We start from the raw sequence: 24,186 nt of genomic DNA, 5'->3' as shown, positions 1-24,186 counted from the left end.
AAATTATATCAGTTTTAAATTTCTGTGCCAGGACAAATAAACTTGCATTTCAGTGACAGTGCCAATCTAACTGTATAGCTGTTAACTTTTGTTGTAGGTAGGGATTTAACAAACTGTCCATATAGTTCCCTTCCTTCTCATTCAGCATTTAAAAGTTGGTTTCTTTTTCATCATTCCTGGCATAAATTCTAGAGAGGAAAGACTGAATAACTTAAAGTTAAGGAAAACACCTGTTGACACTTTTTTAGTTTAATTACATGTGTAGCTAGATTAAGGACTAAAATTTGGTTATTTTTTAAAACTTGGTACTAGGCAAAATATGCATTTTGGATATTAATTGTACAAGAATATTTTGTGTTAGTTGACTATATCAATGCTGCTGTAAGATGTACCTGTAAAGAGGGAATGGCATTATGTGGGAATTGCTGGGAAAGCACTTGAAAGTAACTGTAGTGAAGTTCTGCATTGGTTTAGTTGTATGCGTACTGAAAATTCTTGTGTAATTCTTTTAGTTCCTTCCCTGCTACTTAGTGTCAAGACATGTGAACAGATAGATTGGCTATGACGTGCTTGTGTGTTGAGATGTCCCTTTTGGGTTTTGGGCAGACCTGAATGACTAAAAAACCCACCTATATACAGATTTTGTTGGGCTTTTTCAGTTTGATTTTTAACTCTTATCTGTGTTTGGGAAGTCTGTGTGCATACCAAAAATCTCTTCAGATGTATGCACCTGTTCTACCAGTTCATTTTCTCTTTCAGTATGAATGGTTTTCAGTCTCCCCCATTCTTTTTTTGAGACTTGTGAATTTTCTAGCTCTGCATTCATCATTGCTTAGTTATGACTCTTAGAGTTCCCATCTGTAGGCCACTTTTTATATTTGCAATCTTTCTAAGTGATAGAAGCAGAAATAAGATAATGTTTATCCTTTAAAAACCAAGCTGAGCTGCCTTTCATCTTCTGGGGAGCCCTTGTGAGTTCTCAAAACACCCCTAGAAATGAAATGTTACCCAGGAGCTACCTATCTGAGTAGTTGTGCAGTTTTCCTTTATGTGTCTAAACACAGTTAAGTAAATATCAGCAAATAATTACTGCCACAACAAGGATAACCAACCCGAAAGACATTAAACTAGCCACATTTTTTAAATAAGAAAATATGTGGTATGTCTGTCCATACATAACAACCTCATATTAATTTAAGGTGTAGGACTCAGAAAATACCAACATATTTGTCAATAGTGCTTATGGCTGTAGAAATAAGCAGTTATAGCTCGTTTTCAGGGGAGTAATGATCTAAGACTCAGGAAAGCTGCGGTTTCATAAGGATATTTTGACTTCCTCAGTTTTAATTTAGCTTCTAAAGTAGATGTCAATCACCTGTAATAGGAAATTGGCAAGAGAAAGGCTGTTAGATTGAGAACCTGTATGTAGCGACTGTGTTTGTTATTTCATAGTGAGTGACAGCAGCTACTTCAGGGATGGAGACAAACACTCCATGGGCGGAATTTTCACACATGACTGTGGAAATAACCCTTCTTATTTTCAGGAAATTGGCTATGAAAGCATGGTCTCAAATATCAGGGTATATATTCCATACACACTGTCCGTGCCCCCCCGCCCAGGCCCAGGCTTATCTGTTATTTATATGGGCCATCAGATATTTTACTACGATATAGTACTTGCTTTCTGGGTAGCGGGCTAAGATAAGTGTGTGTGCGGAGGTCAAGGAAAGAAAACAGGTCTTTTTCTGTGCTGTTCAAGTAGTTCTCCTGCCTTTGGTCCTCATAGTATTTTATTTTGGTCCCCCTCTGGAAGTATGATGTATGGTTTGCTTCCTGTTTGAACTGTGTTCATTTAAATAGGGGGGAGCCTGTAGTACTTCTGCTGTTTTCTTATTTCCCTTTCTACAGTCATTGTTTAACTTGATCTCTGAGAAATCACTCTAGGTAAGGTTCCTTTCACTGCATAAGTTTTTAGTTGAAGAAATTTGAGCAAAGGGGCGCATCATTTTCAGCTTTAGTGAAGGTGGCCAGGGGGTGGTGCTGAAGGTCCTTTACACAGGAGTTCACGTATCTCCATGCACACAAAGATGTCAGGCTTAAATTTGTTCCTGGATGGTTGAATGCAGTCAGAACATAAGCCAGGTCTGCAAGTAAGAATGAGTTAAGTTTAAGTGATAAACCTCAATATTCCTTTTGGTCTCCAAACAAGACAGCTTTGGCTGAAATTTCTGGTTAGGCCTCCCCAAAGGCACAGGGCACTTGAATATTTCCTTTTTTTTTTTTCACTAGATCCTGGCATCTGTCTTTCAGGAATCCAGAGGGGTAATTCTCAGTTGCTTTGCATTTCTTTTTATGCGGCCCACTTGTGTGCCTGACTATATTGAGATGTGTAAGCAGGAGCTGTATAAATAATTGTTATACTTACAAACGTTGGTAGGACCTTAGCAAGAGCATTGTCTGGTTTGGGGCACTGCACTGGGCTCTCGCACCATTATAAACAGCTCTGCAGAGGGAAGTTCATATGTTCAATGAGTAGTTCATACCTTTGTAGTACTTGAGCTATTAAGGGGGAGAGCAATTGGACGTGTTTAATCTGGACAAAACAAAACTGAGGAAAGGCATGGTAGTTGTCTTCTAATATGTCAAAGTCTGTTGCAGAGAAAATAGTTTTTGAGGTCCAGTGGAGCAACAGGAAAGCGAATACTGGATTACAATTTCCGCAAAAGACATCTAGTTTAGAAATTGGCAAGACTTTTGATGGCAAGGATATTTCAGCCTTATTACATGCTCCTGAGGTAACTGTGAAATTGTCATTGCAGAAGTTGTTTAGAACAGGGTGAACCAGGCACTTGTTTGGGATGGTTTAAGTCAAATTGTAGCAAGGGAACAGGCTGGAAGATGTCCAGAGATCTCTTCTAAGCTCTATTTTCTGCAATTTCTACCTTTCTGCTGATATTTGGTCTCTTACAGCACTCTTGATTTCAATAATATGACCTAATTGACAGAAAAATCTATATTAGAAATAATTGCCATATATGTGACATGATTTGCACTCCTGTACCCAAATGTGCCACCATTCTTACTGAACACCAAGTTTAAATCTACTTTCTGGTGGTAGGGAAAAGAAGGGTTAGATGGAGGCGAAAGTTGTATTCCTGATTACTAAAATTCTTTTGTATGCCTTGCTTTTCTTAGGATGTGTCCTCATTGAGAAATGCAATAATCTTTTAAGCAGAAGATAGTTTAAAGACTCATTTTTAATAGATAATTGGCAAGATTCCGGGAAAGGTAAGGTTATGTTGTGGGTCAGCTCCCCTAGGACAAGGGTTTACACGGGACTGATTGATCAACGTCGCCATGCAGCTGGCTGTTCTCTGAAGAGTTACTTGTTGTTAGCTCTCCTCCTTTTGCCCCTTCAAACAAGGAGGGATCTCTGGCACGTTGTTAGAGCATCAGGAGTCCCTTAGAGTAGTAGTGTGGCCTTTTTAAAGAATACTAAGCACACCGCAATATTAATTCTGTCCAGGAGAGGGTAGTGCCGGCACGTAAATGTGGCTACTGGTGCTTAACTGTGAAGTGTTTTTGTATAATACATTGATTTACAAATCTGTGTCAGATCATCGATTCACTTGGTTTAAAGCTTTGCTGCCATTTGTTGAGTAAGGTTCTTGGCAGTGTATTATTCTGTACAGGTTGTGAGCAGGCAGGGATTATATGTGTTTGGGTATTTCTAAGTGTGTAGCTTTTAAAGATGCATGGAGCTGTGCTCAGACCTACACACATCTTTTAACATGAAAACATCTTCAATATCAACATTGTTTGAAAGCTTTGAATATCTTTTCCTATATTAGTTAATATATATGTTGAAGAAGCATACAGGGCTAACCAAGTTGGGCCCAAATATGTTCTGCAGGGAGAAAGAACCCTCTGTTTTTACCAGCGTGGCTTTTTTTTCTGTCTGGGAGCAGGCTGTTTTCCTCTGTGAAGGCCACCTTTAAAAGTGTGTTAATCAGAGTCATATTTCAAAATCTTATATAAGTTATATATATATATGAAATGTATTTTATATATATATAAAAATTCGGTTTTATAAAAACCCTGTACCTTTTGTCCAGCCAGATTGGTGTTTGTACAGGATAAAAGTGACCTGTGGTGGCTTGAGGATAAGAAAATCAAGGATAAGAAATTCTAGAATTCTAAACACAATTGAAGCTGCCTTGCTGTGATTTTGCACATGTCAATTAACTTCTTTCCTAAAAGTTGAGTAATTTCTTTCTTCTACCCCAGAAGGATGTTAATGGGACTGATGAGTGTTTGTTATATATTTGGAGTGCTTTTCATTGTGTTTGCATGCTAGATGGTGTCTTTTCAGACAACAGGAGTAGCATCTAAGCTGGTGGCACCAAGGCTTTGGCAGTGATTCCGGTACAAAGTGCTCATCATTTTTGCTTGCTCCTTCAGTTATGCCGATATAGCTCTTTTGTAGAGCTGTGCCGTGAGATGGATCCTGTTGTTTGTTTGTTTTAAAATAAAGATTAGTGGAGTGTGTATTTTTTTGTTTGTTTGTTTTTAATCCAGTTTATTGACCTGATTCACAGTGCTGCCTCCCTGAACAATGATGACAGCATAACTGAAAGGGCAGTATTTTTGGATACGTGATGTAGCAGGGGTAAGAGAGGTGGGGGGAGCTGCATTTGCCCATCCCTATATGATGACCCTGTGATGTCAGGCCACTGCTTGGCAAGTGGAGACTCATTGATTAAAATAGGCATTTCCTCTTGTACTCAAAATCTGTTTCCCAAGAGTACTTTCCTTGGTGCTCAGAAGAGAATCATGTTCAGTTGGCAGCTCTGATATTTGAGGCTTTCTGATCCACAGCATGGTGGATTGTTGGGTGATGTGCTAGCAGGGAGAATTCAGCTACATCTTGGGGCCGCTGACTGCAGGTTTGTGAAAACACTTAATGCTTCTTAAATTTTTAAGGTTCGACATTTTTTTGAGCAACTTCCTGCTTATGGTACTTGGTGTTAATTTTAAAATGTCTCTATACACCCACTTGTGCTGTACTTGAACCATAAGATCTTTTCCTCTTCTGTTTCTTGGTAACATAATGTTTTGCTAGTCTTCACTTAAACCCAGAGATTAGGCGGTTGTCAGTTTTTGTTTTACCTGTCTCAAGTTCTGTTTCCTAGGGACAAAGTCATCCTGCAGATGGTGACTCCATTTCCATCACCTAACTTTGCAGCATCCATTCAATCTGAATCAGAATATAGAGCTATACAACTCTGTTTCTGCTTATTTTTTCCCCAATGTGGTGAGCATGCCACCTTAAGCCTTGCATGAGATGTTTACATACAGATCTTTTTTCTTATTAGAGCCTTATATTCTGTCCCAAGACACCATATTATCTACTGTGCTTTGGATCTGGAAGATTAGCTGGCTGCTCCTGTATTATTTGACAATTCTATTTCTTAATTAGCTACTTAAGGGAGGTTTTTAAATAACTTGAAATACTACCTCTCAGTTGATGGATGGGCACTTTGCTTTCAGAATACCATTATTGCTTCTTACTCTCTTTATTTTTTTTTCCTTTTCCTCTTTTTTCCCTTCCCTCCCCTCATCCATCCTCCCTATAAGGACAAAAATTACAAAGATTTATTTTGAAGTATTTAATAGCATAAAAAGTATGGCTTATGAACGCAGAGCACCAAACTGCTTTTGCTGTCCTTGCTTATGTTCCTTTGCTCACTCACTGAAATAAAACTGAAAAGATGAAGGAAAGTGGGCTGATAACTTCTGCCATTTTTTAACAGTTAATTTTCTCTTTCTTTTCCTGGGAACTTACCTCAACATCCAGGGGAAAGGGTAGATTTTTAGACTTCAGATGAGATGGTTGATATTATGATCTGCTAAAACCTGCTTTTATATTCTCTTTCATAGTCAAGTCCTTCTGATATATGCAGCTTACTTGGTGACCACGTTTTCCTTTAATATTTAATTAAATCATTACATACCTGTCAGATTTTAGGATTTGGGGTAAATGCTGAAAACAGAAATATCTCAGCATCCAGATTAACAGCAATACTTACCTTTTATGGAATGCTTGATATTCCCAGAAAAGCTGCCTTACTTGGTTGAATTTTAATATGATTATGCTTGACGTTTTTGTTTGGAGTGTTTAAATCAATTTGCAGACAACTCATTTAATTTTCTCCTCACTCTGCTGCTTCCTTTTGTCTGTCAAGGAAATAGGTGAATATTCCCACTCAGCAAATGGAAATAATCTGAAATATGGAGTGGTGGTCTGAACGAATTGCGATTAATTTGTAAATAGGTAATTTGCTTATTATTGAATTATGCTTTCCATTTGTTATTTTATGGTAAAATGATAGCTAACATTTCTGTTCTAACAATTAAGTAAGTTTCAGCTCTCAACAAATGTATCCAGGTGTTTTTCTCTGCTGCACTTTGAAACAGATCTTGGGAATTTGAACAGGATGAACAGGTTTTATTCTGCAGACCTTATTTTTAGTAAAAAGATATGTAGGAGTTTATTTCACAGTATCACAGTATCACAGTATGTTTGGGATTGGAAGGGACCTCAAAAGATCATCTAGTCCAATCCCCCTGCTGGAGCAGGAACGCCTAGGTGAGGTTGCACAGGAACATGTCCAGGTGGGTCTTGAATGTCTCCAGAGAAGGAGACTCCACAACCCCCCTGGGCAGCCTGTTCCAGTGCTCTGTCACCCTTACTGAGAAGAAGTTTTTTCTCAAATTTAAGTGGAACCTCTTGTGTTCCAGCTTGATCCCATTGCCCCTTGTCCTATCATTGTTTGCCAACGAGAAGAGCCTGGCTCCATCCTCATGGCACTCACCCTTTATATATTTATAAACATTAATAAGGTCACCCCTCAGTCTCCTCTTCTCCAAACTAAAGAGACCCAGCTCCCTCAGCCTTTCCTCATAAGGGAGGTGCTCCACTCCCTTAATCATCTTGGTTGCCCTACGCTGGACCCTCTCCAGCAGTTCCTTGTCCTTCTTGAACTGAGGGGCCCAGAACTGGAGACAATATTCCAGATGGGGTCTCACCAGGGCAGAGTAGAGGGGAAGGAGGACCTCTCTTGATCTACTAACCACCCCCCTTCTAATACATCCCAGGATGCCATTGGCCTTCCTGGCCACAAGGGCACAGTGCTGGCTCATGGTCATCCTGTTGTCCACCAGGATCCCCAGGTCCCTTTCCCCTACACTGCTCTCTAATATGTAATTTCCCAATCGATACTGGAACCTGGGATTGTTCCTGCCCAGATGCAAGACTCTACACTTTTCCTTGTTAAATTTCATTAGGTTATTCCCCGCCCAACTCTCCAGCCTGTCCAGGTCTCGCTGGATGGCAGCACAGCCTTCTGGCGTGTCAGCCACTCCTCCCAGCTTAGTGTCATCAGCAAACTTGCTGATAGTACACTCTATTCCCTCGTCTAAGTCGTTAATGAATATATTGAATAATACTGGCCCCAGTACTGACCCCTGAGGTACTCCACTAGATACTGGTCTCCAACTAGACTCCGCACCATTGACTACCACTCTCTGGCTTCTCTCCTTAAGCCAGTTTGTAACCCACCTCACTACTCTATTGTCTAGACCACACCTCCGCAACTTAGCAACTAGGATGCTGTGGGAGACTGTGTCAAAGGCTTTACTGAAGTCAAGGTAGACCACATCCACGGCTCTGCCATCATCCATCCACCTTGTAACATTCTCATAAAAGGCTATGAGGTTGGTCAAGCATGACCTACCCTTGGTAAAGCCATGCTGACTGCCCCTAATAACCTTCTTATCCTTGATATGCCTTGAGATAGCACCAAGGATAAGTTGTTCCATTACTTTCCCAGGGACAGAGGTGAGGCTGACGGGTCTATAGTTACCCGGGTCCTCCTTCTTGCCCTTTTTGAAGATTGGAGTGACATTTGCTTTCCTCCAATCCTCGGGCACCTCTCCCGTTTCCCAAGACTTGGCAAAGACGATGGAGAGCGGTCCAGCAATGACCTCAGCCAGCTCCCTCAGCACTCGCGGGTGCATCCCATCTGGACCCATGGATTTATGGATGTCCAGTCTATTTAATTGCTCCTTAACCCAGTCCTCATCAACTAAAGCAAGCTCCTCCATTGACCTGGCTTCATCTGGGGTCTCAGGGGTACAGGGCTCCCCAGGACAGCCTCCGGCAGAGTAGACAGAGACAAAGAAGGCATTCAGTAATTCTGCCTTCTCTGTATCTTCCGCCACCAGGGCACCCACCCCATTCCTCAGTGGGCCTACATTGCCTCTGGTGTTAGTTTTATCCGCTATGTATTTGAAAAAGTTCTTTTTGCTGTCCTTGACCCCTCTCGCCAGCTGTAATTCTAAGGAGGCCTTGGCTATCCTAGCTGCCTTCCTACATCCTCTAACAGCAGCCTTATATTCTTCCCAAGTGGCCAGCCCCTGCTTCCATGACCTGTAAACTCTCCTCTTCTGCTTGAGCATACTCAATAGATTCCTATTCAACCACGCAGGCCTCCTGGCTCCCTTCCTTGACTTCCTACGTGTGGGGATGCTCTGATCCTGAGCGCAGAAGAAGCAATCTCTGAATGCAATCCAGCTCTCTTGGGCCTCTTTTCCTTCAAGCAGTCTTGCCCATGGGATTTCCCCCAGCAATTGCTTGAAAAGGCCAAAGTTAGCCCTGCTGAAGTCCAGGTTTGCAATTCTACTTGCTATTCTGTTCCTGCCACACAAGATGCTGAACTCCACCATCTCATGGTCACTGCAACCCAGGCAGCCCTCAACCTTTACTGCTTCGACCAGACCCTCCTTGTTAGTGAGGATGAGATCCAGCAGTGCACCTCTCCTAGTCGGCTCCTCCACCATCTGCATGAGGAAGTTATCATCAATGCACTGGAGGAACCTCCTGGACTGTGGCTGGCTGGCTGAATGGTCCTTCCAGCAAACATCAGGGAAGTTAAAATCACCCACAACAACCAGGGCCTGTGACTGCGAGGCCACTCTCAGCTGCCCATAAAAGGCCTCATCCACTTCCTCAGCCTGATCTGGTGGCCTGTAACAGACGCCCACAACAGTGTCACCCCTGCCAGCCTGCCCCTTGATCCTGACCCATACACTCTCAACTCGCTCATCATCCACTCCTGGGCAGAATTTAGTACATTGTAGTTGCTCTCTCACATAGAGAGCAACTCCACCACCACGCCTGGCTGGCCTGTCTTTTCTGAGTTTAGGAGTTAATGGTCATGAATGGCTGCTTTCTTTGTCTTTTGTGAATTGGACAGTTACTGGTAAACCATCACTAGTGTAAGGATTAAGACAGGAACAGAAATACTGTCGTTTTTAATTATTAAACTTAAAAGTGATGGGAAATCTAACCTAGGTTTTGTATTCATAATAGCTTGGGAATTGTCCAAAGGACTAAGTGTGTTTATTGCTATGCCCTGATTTGTGGTTTCCTTTTACAAGATGTTGTGATAGACGGCTGGGTGGTTAATGATCAATAAATTTCTGTGTATTTGGTAACACAGGTATGAAATGAATTTTGGTTTTTTTTCTGCAAGATTTTAAGTCCAACTGAAGAAAATAGTGCTTCTGAGGACAACTCTTAATCCTTTAATTTTTGGAGACTCTGGTGTCTGTTAGTACACTGGCAAGTGTGTATTTCACACTCAGTTATTCAGGACTATGTTTGTGATGTGTCCCTGCAGAGATCTTTGTGGATCAGCAGGTTAAGCAGTAGAAGTGCAGGGAACGTGTTTTGAGTTGACCGCTTTTTAGTTTTGAATAGGTCGTGCGATTAGGAACGTGTAACCAACCTGAATGTAGTTAAATAACTTGTTCACATAATTAGCACACTCTAAGATTATTATAATCTTGAATTGCCTGAGTGCTGGCCGCTGTCTTGATCAGTAACTTTTGCTGAAATTGGTGGGAGCCAAAGTTTGCTTTGCAGGATAAGACTGTGTACTTGTTCTGACCCAGACCTTAGTCAGGCCTGACTTTTGTAGTCAGTGGAGATAAACTGAGATAAAACCAGTGGGAAGGACCTCTTATGAAGCCCAGGAACTTCAGATGTTGTACCAGCATGACATTAAGCTAGGCTTGTGCAAGTCCATATTTTGGTTTTTTTGTTTTTAAATTGCCACTTTTCAACTGTAATAGATTTGTTACATCTATTTCTGTCACGTCTTATAAGTTAATATTTTTTCTTCCCATTGTTAATTTTACTGAGAAAAGTGTGTATGGGTGGTGGGCTTTGCTTTTCAATGGAAAATATTCCTTCTAAAATCAATTATTGCCTAAAGTTGTAATAATTTAGATTCCTGTCCATCAAAAGGACTTAAAGTTATAACAGTCTCCCTGTTCTATGAAAGCATGTGGCAAAGCCCTTTCCTGGATCATTTGGTAAGTTACACTGCAGAAATGATTCTTTTTTTCTCTAGATAATGTAAACAGAATAAAGATACGAGTTCAGTGAATAGGAACTTTCTACTTACTTGCAAACTTCCTTGTTGATACAGAGGTCGTTTTTCTTTTTTTTTCCAATTATTCCACCCCTGTCTTCCCCACAAGAGCGTAAGGTACATAGGCATTTCATTTGTTTGAACAAGGAGCAGCTGTTTCAGTTCACTTTTACAGTTTACGGCTTTTGAAAAAGAGACATTTGAAAGTGCATTTCAGATCTATTGGGCTGGTTTACATTCTGTGTGAAGTCGGTCCACTACTAGCAATATTTTCTGAGAGGTTAGAATTGCCTGTTTGGCACACGTGTAGCAGGCAGAACTGCTCTGTTTCTCTTCTTTTTTTTAGTCAGTAATACTGTATCCATCACAGGAATACTTTAACCTGTTTTGTCCATTCGGTATGGTACTCCTATTTGCCATAGTTCTACATGTGTACATGTTTGGAGTGTTCATCTAATACTACTTCTTAATGCTTCTGTCAAGCTTTCTCTGCCTATTATAGGAAAAACATGAAAGTGTGCCATAGTTTGCTAACCTTGTTTCTTCTTCATTGTACCTGTGTGATGTATATTGTTCGTTGAACTGATGGCTAGGAGCTTAGATGAAATTGGAATATTATGTGTGAATCCATCCTTTAGGAATGTGTTACTGTTTATTATTCTGCCCTGCAGAATAATTATAGCAGTTTATCTGTTGTGATAGAAAAAACCCACTTGCCTTACTCGAGCAGAATAGTTTTGTGATATGTTTCACTTACAAGAAAGATTTATAGGAAGATTTAAAAAGAGTTTTAACTAAACAGTGTAAAAAAAAAAAAAAGATGGAAAGTGGTGGTTGTGATCTGGAACATATCATGTATGTATCATAAATTTGTAATGAGACATAATACATAATATTTTGAGTGCTTGTGTATGCTGTACTGGTAATTATCTGAAATGAGAGGGCTAGGAGGAATTGGGAAATAGCAGGGAAGATAATGAATCAAGTCTTATCTGAAGTTAGCAAGCAATATTATGGCGTAATTCAAATTCTACTGTACATGCAAAAAAAAATACAAACCACACATAACGAACAAAAATATTCTGCAAGCAATGATAAAAATAATCAATTATTTACTGTTTTTGTAATGTTAAAATATTTTACCAAGGCAAGTTGCAGTCAAAAGTAATGTGAGTTATTTTGAAAATGGAAATACATCAAGATGCATTTATACAAGTGCAAGACTAAATATTTTACATAACTGTATTTCAACGAGGAGATATACAGTAAGTGCACACTTGATAACACTAAGCAGGCAAAACTTAACGTTAGTTTCATATACTGTTGTATAGTTCATGCACAGATCTCTCCCAAAGTAAAGGGGCTGTTCCAAATAATTCTTGCTGGGATGAAAAACAGGATGGGTTGCTGGTAAGGGTGTCAGCATGGATGGGGGTCAGTTATAGACATTACTTACTGTAATTTGTGATTGTCGGGGGAGAGGAGTGGCTGTTGGTGTGATAGTAATGCTGCTGGTGATTTTGTTGGTGGGCTTACTGGGTAGGCCATTAGCTAGTGCTGGAGTTCTGTTGTCTTGCACTGGATGACAAGGGCTGATGGGCTTGGAATTGGTGAGAGCTTGGACATAAGGACTTCCTAAATGGATGTGGATTTTGTTATCCTCAGTAGTTATTACACTTGATCCCGTACTGTTAGATCTCTGGAACTGCCACGACGACTGCCTGTCTGGGGATACTCTAAAAACGGTGTGCTTGGCTCCCATTTCCAAAGGTTCTGAGGAGAGTATTTGTTCCTGAGAGCTTGAGCCTGATAAAGCCAAAGGGGACATTGTTCTTTCGGGAGTTAAAGAACCACATGATTCAGGAGTTTGAGATCTTGTAAAAGTAGCCATAGTAATAGGAGAAATAACTTGCTCTGGGCTCGTGTAACCTTCTGCTGCTTTTGATTTTACAGGCGTTAAGGAGGCGTTTTGAATAATGGTTATTCTTTGCTTTGGGGTGCCACAGTTGGGTATAACTGCTGTGCTCGTGTAGGAGTGAGGACTTTCAGTGGTAGGACTAGTTATTTCAAGTGTTGCCGTGTTCTGCCCGTGATCTGGAGTTACTTTTATGTGAAGGGGTTGGCCAGGTGTATGGCTTAGCACTAGGTCACCAGTCTGTGCACAGTTTCCATTTTGCTTTGTATGAATCTTTCCATTCTGAGGATGGCTCTCTTTGGACTTCATCCAAGGGATCCATAATTTTTTGTTCACGGCATTTGCAATGCCCGAGTTGCTTTTGAAAGGCACTGTTTGTTCCTCCTCGTTGTTGTCTTTGTCCTCGTTATCGCTGTCTTCATACAGCTTCCCATTTATGACTGTTCGCTCTAAAGGCATGAGGGTTTTGTAATCGGGTGGTTCATTGTCTGCTGGATCTGTCTGGACTTCTTTAGAAAAAACTTCTAAATCAGAAATTCTCCTCCCATTGAGACCGGGCCTGCAGTTCTTACTGAAGCGCCTGCACCTCTCCAGTTCTTTTGTGAGGCTTTCCATTTCTCTTGCTAACTCCCTATTCTTGTTTTCTTGCTGGATGAGTTTCTTTTGTAAGACTGTATGGTCACCTCGGAGATGGCAGATTAGGTCCTCCGTTGCCATGTATTCATGAATTTTCTCTTTCAGTGCATCTACTTCTCTGGAAAGATGACTTGATTTAGCTTCCTCTTCTTTGAGCTTCTTAAAAAGACGTTGCTCTTGATTGGACTCTGCCTTTTCTGTTAATTTATACCTTGCTACTTCCATTTTCACAGCCTCCAGCTCCTCTGATAGGAGCTTGGCTCTGTCGCGTTCATTGACGTATCTTCGTTCGAGAGACTCAAATTCATCTTCAGTTTTCATAAGATCGTCTTCTATAGCCTTCATTTCTTTCAGCTTCTGCTTAAGTCTCTCAACTTCTTGAGAAAGCTCCTTGATTTTGTTGTTCTCCTGCTGCAAGGAGGTGCTGGATTTAGTAGTCTCCTTAAGTTTATTTTTAAGAAACTCTTTTTCAACAGCTTCCAGTGACTGAAGTCTTTTTCTTAGAATATTCACTTTGGAAACAAGATCACTTCCTTTCTCCTCTTCTGCTTTGAGTTTGTTTTTCAGTTCATCTCTTTCTTTTATAACACTGGACACTTTCTCCTCTGCATCAGATTTTGACTTCAGTGCCTTTTTACTTTCCTCGATTAGTTTTTCTGTAACGGACATCACTTTATTTTGTTCCACCTGAAGCTGTGAAGTTGCAGCTTGCAGCTTTTCTTCTGTTTGCTTTATTTTTTCACTCATAGTTTTTCTTTCATCCACAAGCATCACTGTTAGACTTTTCAGTTTTGTTAAATCTTCTTTAAGTGTAAACTCAGTTTTTTCTAACTTACTTTCAATTGCTTCAAGCTCGCCAATTCTAGCTTTTAAGCCATCCAGCTCATGGGTCAACTGGTTTGTTAACATTTTTTCTCTTTCTAGGTTGCATTTCAGGGAGTAGCATTCCTGTTTGCTCTTGTTGAAAGCATCTTCTAATTTCTCCAGCTCCATGATTCTTTTGTTGAGTTTGTCAACTTCCCCTTTAAGGTTCTTGCTCTGTGATGCTTCTTTTTCTAACTTTCTATTAAGTTCTCTGCACTGATCTTCCATTTTTATGAGCTCTTCATCTTTTCCTTCCATCTCCAGCAGTCGTTTCCGTAGTTCTTCTACTTCGGTCATAAGCGTGGAGTTCCCACAGTCTCCCTTATTCACCTTATCTCTTAGGTCTTGCAGTTCTTCTTCTGCTTTTCTTAAGGATTTATTGGTCTCTTCTAGCTCATCAATTTGTCGGCTGAGAGCAGTTAATTTTAAGCGGAGCTGACGATTCTGACTGTCTTCATTGGTTAGTTTGGCCATCATTGCTTCTTGGTCTTGGGAAGTCTTACTGCTTTGGGCTTGCAGTTCAGCTTCCAGCCTGCTGGCTCTCTGTTCCTCTTCTTGAACTTTTACTTCAGCAAAAGCCAGCTTCTCGTGTGCTTGTTCAGCAGAAGTGGTTAATTCTTGAATTTTTTTACTTTGTTGATTCAACTGCTCAGTGAGTCTTTGCTGTTCATCCACCACCATTAAAGCAAAGGATTTCAGTTTAGTCAATTCCTCTTTCAGTTTAGCTATTTTCTTGTTGCTTTCCTGTTCTTTTTTTGCCTGATATGCTGTTTCTTGTTCAAGAAGCTTTTTCAGTCTGTGGGAAGAAATAATATTGTACTTTGTAGTCATTTTTATGGACATTTAAAACCACACCTGAAACATTATGGTGTCTCTGCCAGATGCGAATGGACATCCACTTGTAACTACAAGCAGAACTTTCCTTTCAGTGTCATGGGGCCTTATTTTCTACTCAGAGGTTCTTTTGCAATGGACACTTCAATATGATAATTTAGACTTAGCGATTTTGGTGATTATGCATCTTTGATTACGTTTTCAGCTTTTGGCTGGTATTGGCGCAACACAACTTTTTGCTCTTCTGCACTGGAACAACACTGATTTTGGCTGTTTGCCGAGGCTGGCTATGTGCAAGCAGGCTTTTTTTTTTTAAAAAACGGGATTATCATAGTGATTGAGAAATTAAATCGGTGCAGCCCTCAAGGACAGGTATAATTTACAGCATCATAAACCTCCTAATACCCTTAAGTTACTTCTAAACCATCCTGCTGTTTTACGATGTTTTATGATTAAACCTTATGGATGTTGAAGTATGTGAAGGAAACGTAGCCACACGGGGCAGTTAGTCAGACTGCCTAATGTCCATTTCTAAGCAGCACATCAGAGCAAAACTAAACATTGCAGGTAAGTCAGTTGTCAGTGAAAATGCGGGCCTCGTCACCTTGTATCAGACAAAAAAAAATGCAAGTCAGCAGATAAACAGGTGCCTTTTGAATTTAAGAAAGCCCGAACACCTTGTTGGGCTTGGATTTGGTCTTATATCCCAAACTTGCAGAAATACCTAAGTGCAACCCTGCTTTTATATGCTTCTTGAACGTTTTCATAATGGTTTTCCAAAATCAGTTTTCCAGGTTTATAGTAGTACTCAGTCTTTACTGAGGTGCAACATACTTAATTTGTTAATGACTTGAGATAAGATTTGCACTTGTTTATGTGAGATCCTAAGAAACCTCAAAACACATCAAATGATTAGGTTCTTTTGTAGACTTTTCTTTGTCAAGGAGATACTTGTAGAGTTGATCTGAGGTATGACCAGGTTTGGCTGGCACATTTGCCTCTTTTCAATTTGATTTTTCATGCAGCCAACCTGTAACTATATTCTGGTATTAAAGAAAAGTCTGAAAAGCCTAGATTGAAGTAATAAATTATTAGAATTTGTATGTTTCACCATTGTACATATGTATTGTATGTATCCCAGTTGTGCAGATTATGCAAGGGAAATTAATTGCATATCAGGACTGTACTTGCACAAAATTACTTATTCAACACTCATTAGCTGAGGCCCCTTTTTTTAGCTTTTTCCCCCCCCCTCTGAAATACGACTATGACTACAAGTTGCTGCTGAGATGTAAGATTCCTGTTCCACATTGGTCTCTGGTCACTATTGTGATGCCCTTGTCCGAGTGGTGAGTCTTCACAGCTTCCCACTGGCAAGTTCCTGTGTCAGCCATCCTTTCAGTTTAGGAAGAGGTTAGATAACGGCCTCCTTTGCACAGCTCTTTATTACCTGTTGGCTGACTGGAGGCCTGAATTTCTGGGCATCTAACAGGTCGCCTCAGCAACATCCCTTTTGGCGGCATTGTAGGTTTTCTTGCATGGAGAGAGGAAGACCCTGCTGTTCTACAACCGCCCATCAGACTTGTCTGATTGAATGGTGATATTGTATAGAGGTTTATGACTATAAAATTTCTTGTAACACCTTCGCCATCCCCAGTGTTTTTATTTTAGTGCATAATCTGCACTATATTGGATGTATTGAAATGCTTTATATGAAAAATTGTCAGAATGGGAAGTAGCAATAAACAGAGTTGGTATCAAAGACTTAGACCAGCCACAAATTCTTTACAGCAGTCAGTTAACATAATGGGGAAAACAGACAAGAAGAGATATAAGTGGAGAGGGAGAGATTTGTGGAATGAGCTTGAAGGAATGCTGCTGGCTGACCAGACAAATAAACGGGGAGAAGACTGTGCCATCTTCAAAGGCAGCTTTTTACTGTGGTGTTGGTGTATAAAGTTTTGTCTACTTTTCAGTGCTACTTTAGTTTGAGTTGGTTTTAGTGTAAAAGTCTCTGTTCCCTCCCCACCCTTGTCTCTAAATGCTTTAGTAGTGAAGTTCAATTGATGATTTACCGTTGCCATAGAACCATAACAGAAGCATAACTAACAATTTCATTTGGAATGAACTCAGTTTTTGTGTGTGTGTGAAGTTAAGACGTATTAATACTGTTAAAACAGAGTTGGGGTTATTTGCATTTGATCTGTTTTAGCTTGTTTCAATATAATTTATTTTTGTAAGGCAAATTTAGCTGAGGTGATTAATGCCTAAATTAATCAGTGTTTTACCCAACACTTCCATATTAACTAGTTGATATCTCTCTGGCCAAATGAAACTGGTGACTGATGCCCCTTAAATTGCTTTAGAAAGAAAAATCTTAGACCAAATAGTAACCAAGAATTGTAAGTTTCATAGAGATGCTGTATATTTTTTTTATGATGCACATAGGCTAATTGTGTATAAATAATAAATAAAATCAGTTGACAAATGCTTCAGTGAATAATCCCAGCAGTCCTTCCAGTAAGCATCTGTCTATGTACAATTCGTATTTTTTTCTGTCTTCTTCTCCTCTTTGTTTCTTCTATAACTTAATTCTCAAGATATCTGGAATGCATAAGATCTGCTTCAGCAAAGTCCTTGAGGTTCCAACCCCAACTGAGTACTTGAGTAAGGTCGTCTGATCCAATCTCTGATCAAGTCTGTGTTGCAAGGGCTATTTGAACGGAAGTAGCTAAATTATTGATATCTGACCTGGATCATTGTATAAACTGAGAAGGATTTTCAAGAGATTCTGTTTCTTTGCTCATGCCAGAGGACTTTAGGGTATTTGAAAATGTTTCCTTCATTCAAAAGACAAAATGCAGTTTGAAGATTCACACAGAAAAGCAAATATTTCTAACACCTGAGACCTATTTCTTTTTGAAAAAAATACTTCTATAAAATCACTCAATTGGAGTTAAGTTACAGAGCGTAGAGTGGAATCTGTGAGTTAAAGGATTGTAGTGTATTTCTAGAAAGAAAAAAGAGGTGCATTAAGCATGGTGTATTTTTTTTATCTTGTGTAATTAAACATGGTTTTGCACTTGTTTTTGATAACTAGAGGTGTATTCATACGTTCCTATACAGAAATGTTCATATATTCCTATACATAAAATGCCCTCAACAGTGCTGAATAGATAACGATTTCTTGGACAGAATTGAGATTGATATTGTAAGAAGTCAACTGGGAGTCTGTTAATATTTGCAGAAGAATTTTCCCTTGGCTGCTGAATTCCTGCTTCATGGTTCAGTAGGTCACAGCAACTGTGTCTGCACACATGCACTCAGGAATGGAAGAAGACCCTAAAATATTTGAGTCTTTTTTTTTTTTAGTAGTGTGCTTTTTTGTTTGCGGGTTTTTTTTGTTTGTGCTTTTTTTAAATTCATGGCTTGTTTTTTGTCACCTTTATTAGGTAACCTGACTTCTACAGGTCAGGACTTGATGTATATCACTTGAATTAAGGCACATCACATGTTTAATTGAAGAAGTGCTGTAACTGATAATAGCACTCTGTGATATTTTCCATACTTTTGTGACAGAATAACAATACTTTGTATTAACTTAATCCAAAGTGCTCTCTGCCTGAAGAAGAGTATACAGAGTATTTGAGAGACCAATTTTACCAAAGATACTCAAAGGTCAAAAAATGTTGGCTAAAAAAAAAGAATAGGTGCTCCCCTATCCAAAAAATATTTTTATCGTTTTCATTTCCAGTTGAGTTTCATGATCATGTAATTTTATATTCGGCAAAGGTAGGTATATCATTTAGCCAAAGCTTTCCCATATAATTCCAAGCAGTTGATGTCATAGGACTAACCCTTCTGAATCCAGGCCAGTAAAAACAGAGATTGGAAATTATTTTTATGAATGTGAATGTTAGGTAGTTAAACAGAGTCAGGGCAGTGTCTTATTACTTTTTCTTCAGAGCTTCTGTTATAAACGACTGTTTCTTGTGCCTAACTATCATACTTGTTTCCAATACCAGTTGCCTGTGTTTTTATTTTCTTAAAGAATTTTTGTTTCTCAGCTCTCCTCTGTTCATTATAATCACTTTCCTCAGTAAGCACACTATAGCTTCTTTATGTTAATACCATGCATCCAATCGTGTTTTCCTGTTTTCCCTTTTCTTTTTTTCAAATACATACAGCTTTGGCTATACTACATGGTATTTAGCAACATAATGACTATGTCTTCCCTACAAGAAGTGGGGACTCCCCAAAAAGTTATCTGTCTTCTTGGTGTCATGTGATTTTTGTCCTTAAATGGGGTTTTCTGTTGTCATGGGGCGATCTGTATTACATAGACATTGTTTAATTTATGTTTTTACAGAATTCTTAGGGGGCTGCTTTTCCTCTGAGTTTCACAGAAACTAAAGAAAGCATGGGAAGCTGTGATTGCAAGACCTTTATTTTTTAGAGTTCGCTCTAGAATGAATCATTATTCTTAGAATAATAAGAACAAAACTGATTTTATTTTTCCTTTAAGTGATCTTGTAATGATAACTTTAGAAAAGGCTACGTTCTTTAAGGATGCAAGTGAAATAGGTGTTGGTTTGTAAAGCTGTGCTTTGTCATTCTTTCCACCAAAGCACTGAGGAGATTTTAATATACACCTTGTCAATATCTTGATTAAATATCTTGCAGATCATTCTGCAAAAATGATCAAGATTTTCAATATCTGTAACTTTTTTCATTTTTGTAAATCATGAAGATGCATATTTCTATCTAGCTCATGTGGTCTTCACTCTTCTCCATGTAAAAGACATGGCTTACTAGAGCTTCTACAGGTAATAACATGAGGGAGACTTCCTTCTAAAGTTTTTGGATGTGTGCTTGAATTTCCCCCTGTACAATGCAAATAAAAACACTAAGCTGAAAGCTTTTACATGTAGATGATGTCATGCTTCTTCCTCTGGGGCATTCTTCCTGGTTAGCAATAAGCCATGGTTTGGCCTTTAAGAAGAGAAGAAACATGCTTCATAATTTCTGGTAAATTTTACAAGTTATTGTAATTTTGACACCAATGCAGTTAAATATTTATTTTTGGTAGAAAGTCAGGCTGCCTGTGCCTTCCACAGTTTATGGCAACAAAATTTGGGTCTGTTGGTTTGTTGAAATGGGTTTCTGGTCTTGGGATGGCTGTGTGTTCTGCTTGTTGATGTGTAATCTTTATGAAGTTATATCTTATAGCTACTTTTATGGCTCTCTTTATTATCTTTATTGATGCTTCTTCCCTTCCATCATAAAGAAAGTCAAAAGCCTTTGAAATTACAACAGCAACAACATACCATAGCTGTTGTGTAATCTGTTGGCTTTATCTGAATCAATCAGCACTTCCCAACAGAATGTGGATGCTTATTTTCAAATTTGTTTTCCAGTATATTATTTACATATGTATATTTTAAATCATTAGTTTATACTAGGATTCAAACCTCCACAAAGGGTGTCATGTCTCAACTGCAAGAGACTGTAAGGCAAATTTCCTGATAAGGAAATGTGTTTTATAAAATGAGGACTTTTAATGAGGGGGGTGTGAGTTCTGCTTATTACTCTGCAAACTACTACAGAGTAATCGTTGTTTTATCTGATGCTTAAAATGCTGACTTGCTTTACAAGTCTTAATAAAAGTCATATATGATGAATGGTGTTGCCAGTTCTGGGTTAACTTGGGCAAAATTTCAAACGGATAACCAGATGTATTTAGTTGAGATGCTGAGCAAACATATGCAGCTAATATATTCTTTTAAAAATTAATTAATCTGTAACAGTAACGTTGTTGGTGACTGGTTTCACAACTACTAAGCTGCTGAATATTCTTCCTGGTGATATAGGGATAATGGTGATCATAAATGTTATGAAATCCTGTGTAAATTGGGTGACAGTAAATGGCATGAGAAATGTTTAACAGATTTATGTTGGTTAATTTAAGACTGGATTAACATTCACCTCTAGTTGGAATAATTTTAATTGAGTGCTAAAATTCAGTTTTGTCTTACCATGAAACCTCAGTTTAAGAAAGTATTTTTCTCTCTTGAATTATCTTCTCTTTGTATCTAGATGTTCTTGGAAATCACCTATCAGAAACACCAGTCGTCTGTAAAAAGTATTGATGTTTTCTGTGGCAGTAACTGTTCGAATATGCAAGATGATAGTTATTAATTGTCTCTTCATTTCTAATCTTGTAGTGGTAGCCATTCGCAATGTCTGAGATTTTGAAAGGTGCAGGACTTCTAGGTGGGAGTCAAAAAGTTGTAATGCTATTAAATTGCTGCCAGATTTTTCTGTTTTCTTTTTTTTAATTATTTTTTTCTTAACTGTATATCCTGAAAAACAACTGTAAATGAGCACTGAGCTGAGAATACCACCATAATAATGAGCTTTACTTGAAGTCAGCCTTAAAAACTCAGGGTCCCAGAGTTCAGCTACTAGAAAACATGGCACAATGAATTGTGAGCTGAGCTCTGATGTGTCACCGTTTCAGATGCACTCTGCTTCCTTCTTCTGCCTCTCTAGATTTAGCAGCTATTTCAGTTATTCTTTGAACTCAGTATCTATTACTGTTGCCATTTCACTGCTACGTAATTGTGCACGTAGCGTGACTGCTAATCCTCTTCTGTTCAGAATCTGTTCTGAATGCATCAGTAACTCAGCTCACATGAATACAACTTGGGTTTTGCTGGTTAGTAGTTTGGGATTTTTTTTGTATTACTGTAGTACATATCCGTTCTCCTTCTCTGTCTCTCTCACTCTCTCTCCACACTGCCTGTAAAGTCAGAAATAAAGCAAGTAATTTCAGATGCAACACCAGAATTTGGAACTCTTCAAATTTACGTCAGCCAGGAAATCATAGTTTTGCAGATGGAAAGCTTTCAGAAGGAAATGGAAAGATGAACCACAAGAGATGTGGTATAGGGGTCAAAGCAACAAGACTGAGGCAGAACTTCTCAGTTACTAATCCAGGTCCTGCTTCTGTATTTTCTTCATATTTAACAAGTAAAATTTTGCGCCTGAACTTCAGATTTCTTAAAATGGAAAAGCAGTGTTGACTTACTGTAACAGATTATTTTGAGAATTAATCCAAAGAGGTTTTAAAAGTATGGTAAGTACATAAAATAAATCAAGACAACTACTGCTTTTTATTATTTGTGATTTTTAAATGACAGTGTCATTGAAATGATTGCATTTGATATTGCGTGATAACAAGTTAAATTGATGGGAGAGATCCCGTGTCTTTATGAACCCGAATTTTACTTTAAATGTGTACTTAAAGCATTACTGCTAGAACATTATTACTTGACCACAGTTATTGAGCCATTTTTTAAATCATCAGTGCTATAAAACACTCAGTACTACAGGGATAAACAGGACAGTGTTTTTCCATTCTTTTTTGTGTTTTTCCTCTCCATGGGCAGGCGGACGCATTTGCATTGTCTGTGTGGAGTGTCAGCACCAGCAATGGTTACCACTGGAGCCTACTGCTAAGATTTAGCCAGTGAAAAATTACAGCAGGAGTTAATTGAGTTCCTGAGAAGTGTCTTTTAGAGCCCAGTCTGCCTCCACCCTGTTCTCTGTGCGAAGGTGAGGCACAAAAAGGAAGTGCAGCTTGCTCAAGTTCTGGAAATTTCTGGTCAGGCTGCTGCTAGCACTGATACCCTGGACATGTGTGTTCAGTTTGTATGAGGCAAATCCTGCTTAGTTATCACTGCCATGCTGTGTTACTGTTGATGGTAGTGTAATAGTTGGAGAGCTGAATTTTTGGCTTGGCTATTTAATCTGCATCCTTCAAGTGACTGAGGAGTTTGCAGAAGTCCCGATTCCCTGAATGAGTCAGTTACTTGAGCTCTGTGTAAGTTTGTAACCCTTAAGTCATCTTTTTACCCTTCTCAGTTTAATGATAATACTGGTTTTTGATCAAGCGAACAATCTGTCTTCTTTAAGCAATTTCAGTAGGTAAACCGTGTCTAAAATTTGAGAGTTTTTTATCCTGTACGTTACATTACAGTGTGCAAGTTCAAGGTGGACCTCTGTTTTTTGGATGCTTTTTCAGGGAGACAGTTGAGAAAATAGATGCTTTTCTGGCATCTGATTCACCTGGCGCAGTGCTACTGCTGCTGTCTTGACTAGAACTGGGCATAATTGTGAAGGATCCAATTCATACAAACTTTTTTTAACTTCAATTAGTTAATATTTTTGGTATGACAGAAGGTGGCACTCAGCCAACAATAACACATCATGTTACTCAGAGGAGGCTGGTTAGTGGTAAATGTCATTTTCCCATAACATTTACAGGAACTGGATGTTCCCTAAAACAATTTTAACACACATTTTATACAGAAATAAATGTCTGGGGCCACATTTTCATCCACGAGCAGAACAGGCACTGTGCCTATCTCTTATGCTAACCATGACCTTATTTGTATGTTATCAGTCATCAGCAGTGGTAAAATTTAGAACTTTCCATAGTGCCACACGCATTTCCTCTGCTGAACTGAATGAAGGCGTCCTCCTCATTGCTGCCAGTCCTGGATGAGCGGCTCAGTCAAACAGTGGCCACTTGCTTTTGGACAGGTGGAAGCTGGCTGCAAACTTTAGTATGTTCTCCACACGCTCAATGCACATGACAAGAATTTATGTGCTGAAATTGTGGTTAGAACCACACAGATTAAACATCGCAAACTGAAGAAAGGTACTTTAGTACTGAATGGGACTGTCTGGGAAGACTTTGAGTTTGCCATCATTTGGAGGAATGGGGTTAGTTAAAAGCAATTAGACAAACATTCCTCAGGAATTATGTAGGTGGTGTCGCTCCTGTGCAGGATAAAATTCCGTGACTTATTGAGGGTCCTCTTTGTACCCACGTAATCTTTATTATATACATACATCCTAAGACTTCCTGAAGTAGCTCTGTGTATGTATATAATAAATTCTGAGTGTTTGAACACTTTAATCAGGTTTGCAGATACAGTTGCAACTTTTTATAGTAGCAAAGACTGGAATTGATAAGAGCAGTTGTAACACTAATGTCAAACAGATATTTCACTTTTAAGCTAAATTTGTACCTTTTTCCTGTAGACCTGGTAATGTGAGAGTGTCTATTTTCTCAAAGACTTGGCCAGCACTTCATCTTGGAGGACACAAGTGAAAGCGAGTTTGTAGCAAGGCATCGCAGCATGGTTAGCTAGTTAAGGATGGCTTTGAAGCTACAAGTGATGAAGAATGCTGCTACTTTCCTGCAAACAGTAAATTGTATTAAAACTATTTCTGATGTATTACGAGTTGCTTCTGGGTACAGTTTGAGGTATTGAAGCTCTCTAGTTCTGGGGACTTTGCTACCTGGGAGATAATTCATTTTCTTGCTATCTGTCCTAATCCTGCTAAATGTCTTGTTTGTCTCCTGTA

At 39.1% G+C, this 24,186-nt stretch overlaps 2 protein-coding genes across 2 annotated transcripts in view; one reads left to right on the top strand and one right to left on the bottom strand.

Annotated features, from left to right (window-relative positions):
- CMSS1 (cms1 ribosomal small subunit homolog) overlaps positions 1 to 24,186 on the top strand; it is a gene marked incomplete at its 5' end in the record, with an annotated part of 251,915 nt that overhangs the window by 9,007 nt on the left and 218,722 nt on the right. The gene's annotated exons all lie outside the window — the stretch shown is intronic.
- Positions 1 to 24,186, bottom strand: part of FILIP1L (filamin A interacting protein 1 like) — a gene marked incomplete at both ends in the record, with an annotated part of 165,053 nt that overhangs the window by 4,460 nt on the left and 136,407 nt on the right. The window contains one exon of the mRNA XM_080363915.1: positions 11,956 to 14,710. Within this exon, the coding sequence (XP_080220041.1) occupies positions 11,956 to 14,710 (2,755 nt within the window). The remainder of the gene's footprint in view (positions 1 to 11,955; positions 14,711 to 24,186) is intronic.

Source organism: Nesoenas mayeri (assembly GCF_963082525.1).
Source record: "Nesoenas mayeri genome assembly, chromosome: 1".
NCBI classification, from domain to species: Eukaryota; Metazoa; Chordata; class Aves; order Columbiformes; family Columbidae; genus Nesoenas; species Nesoenas mayeri.
Note: the sequence above shows the minus strand (reverse complement) of the source record. Positions and strands in the feature narration are given on the sequence as shown.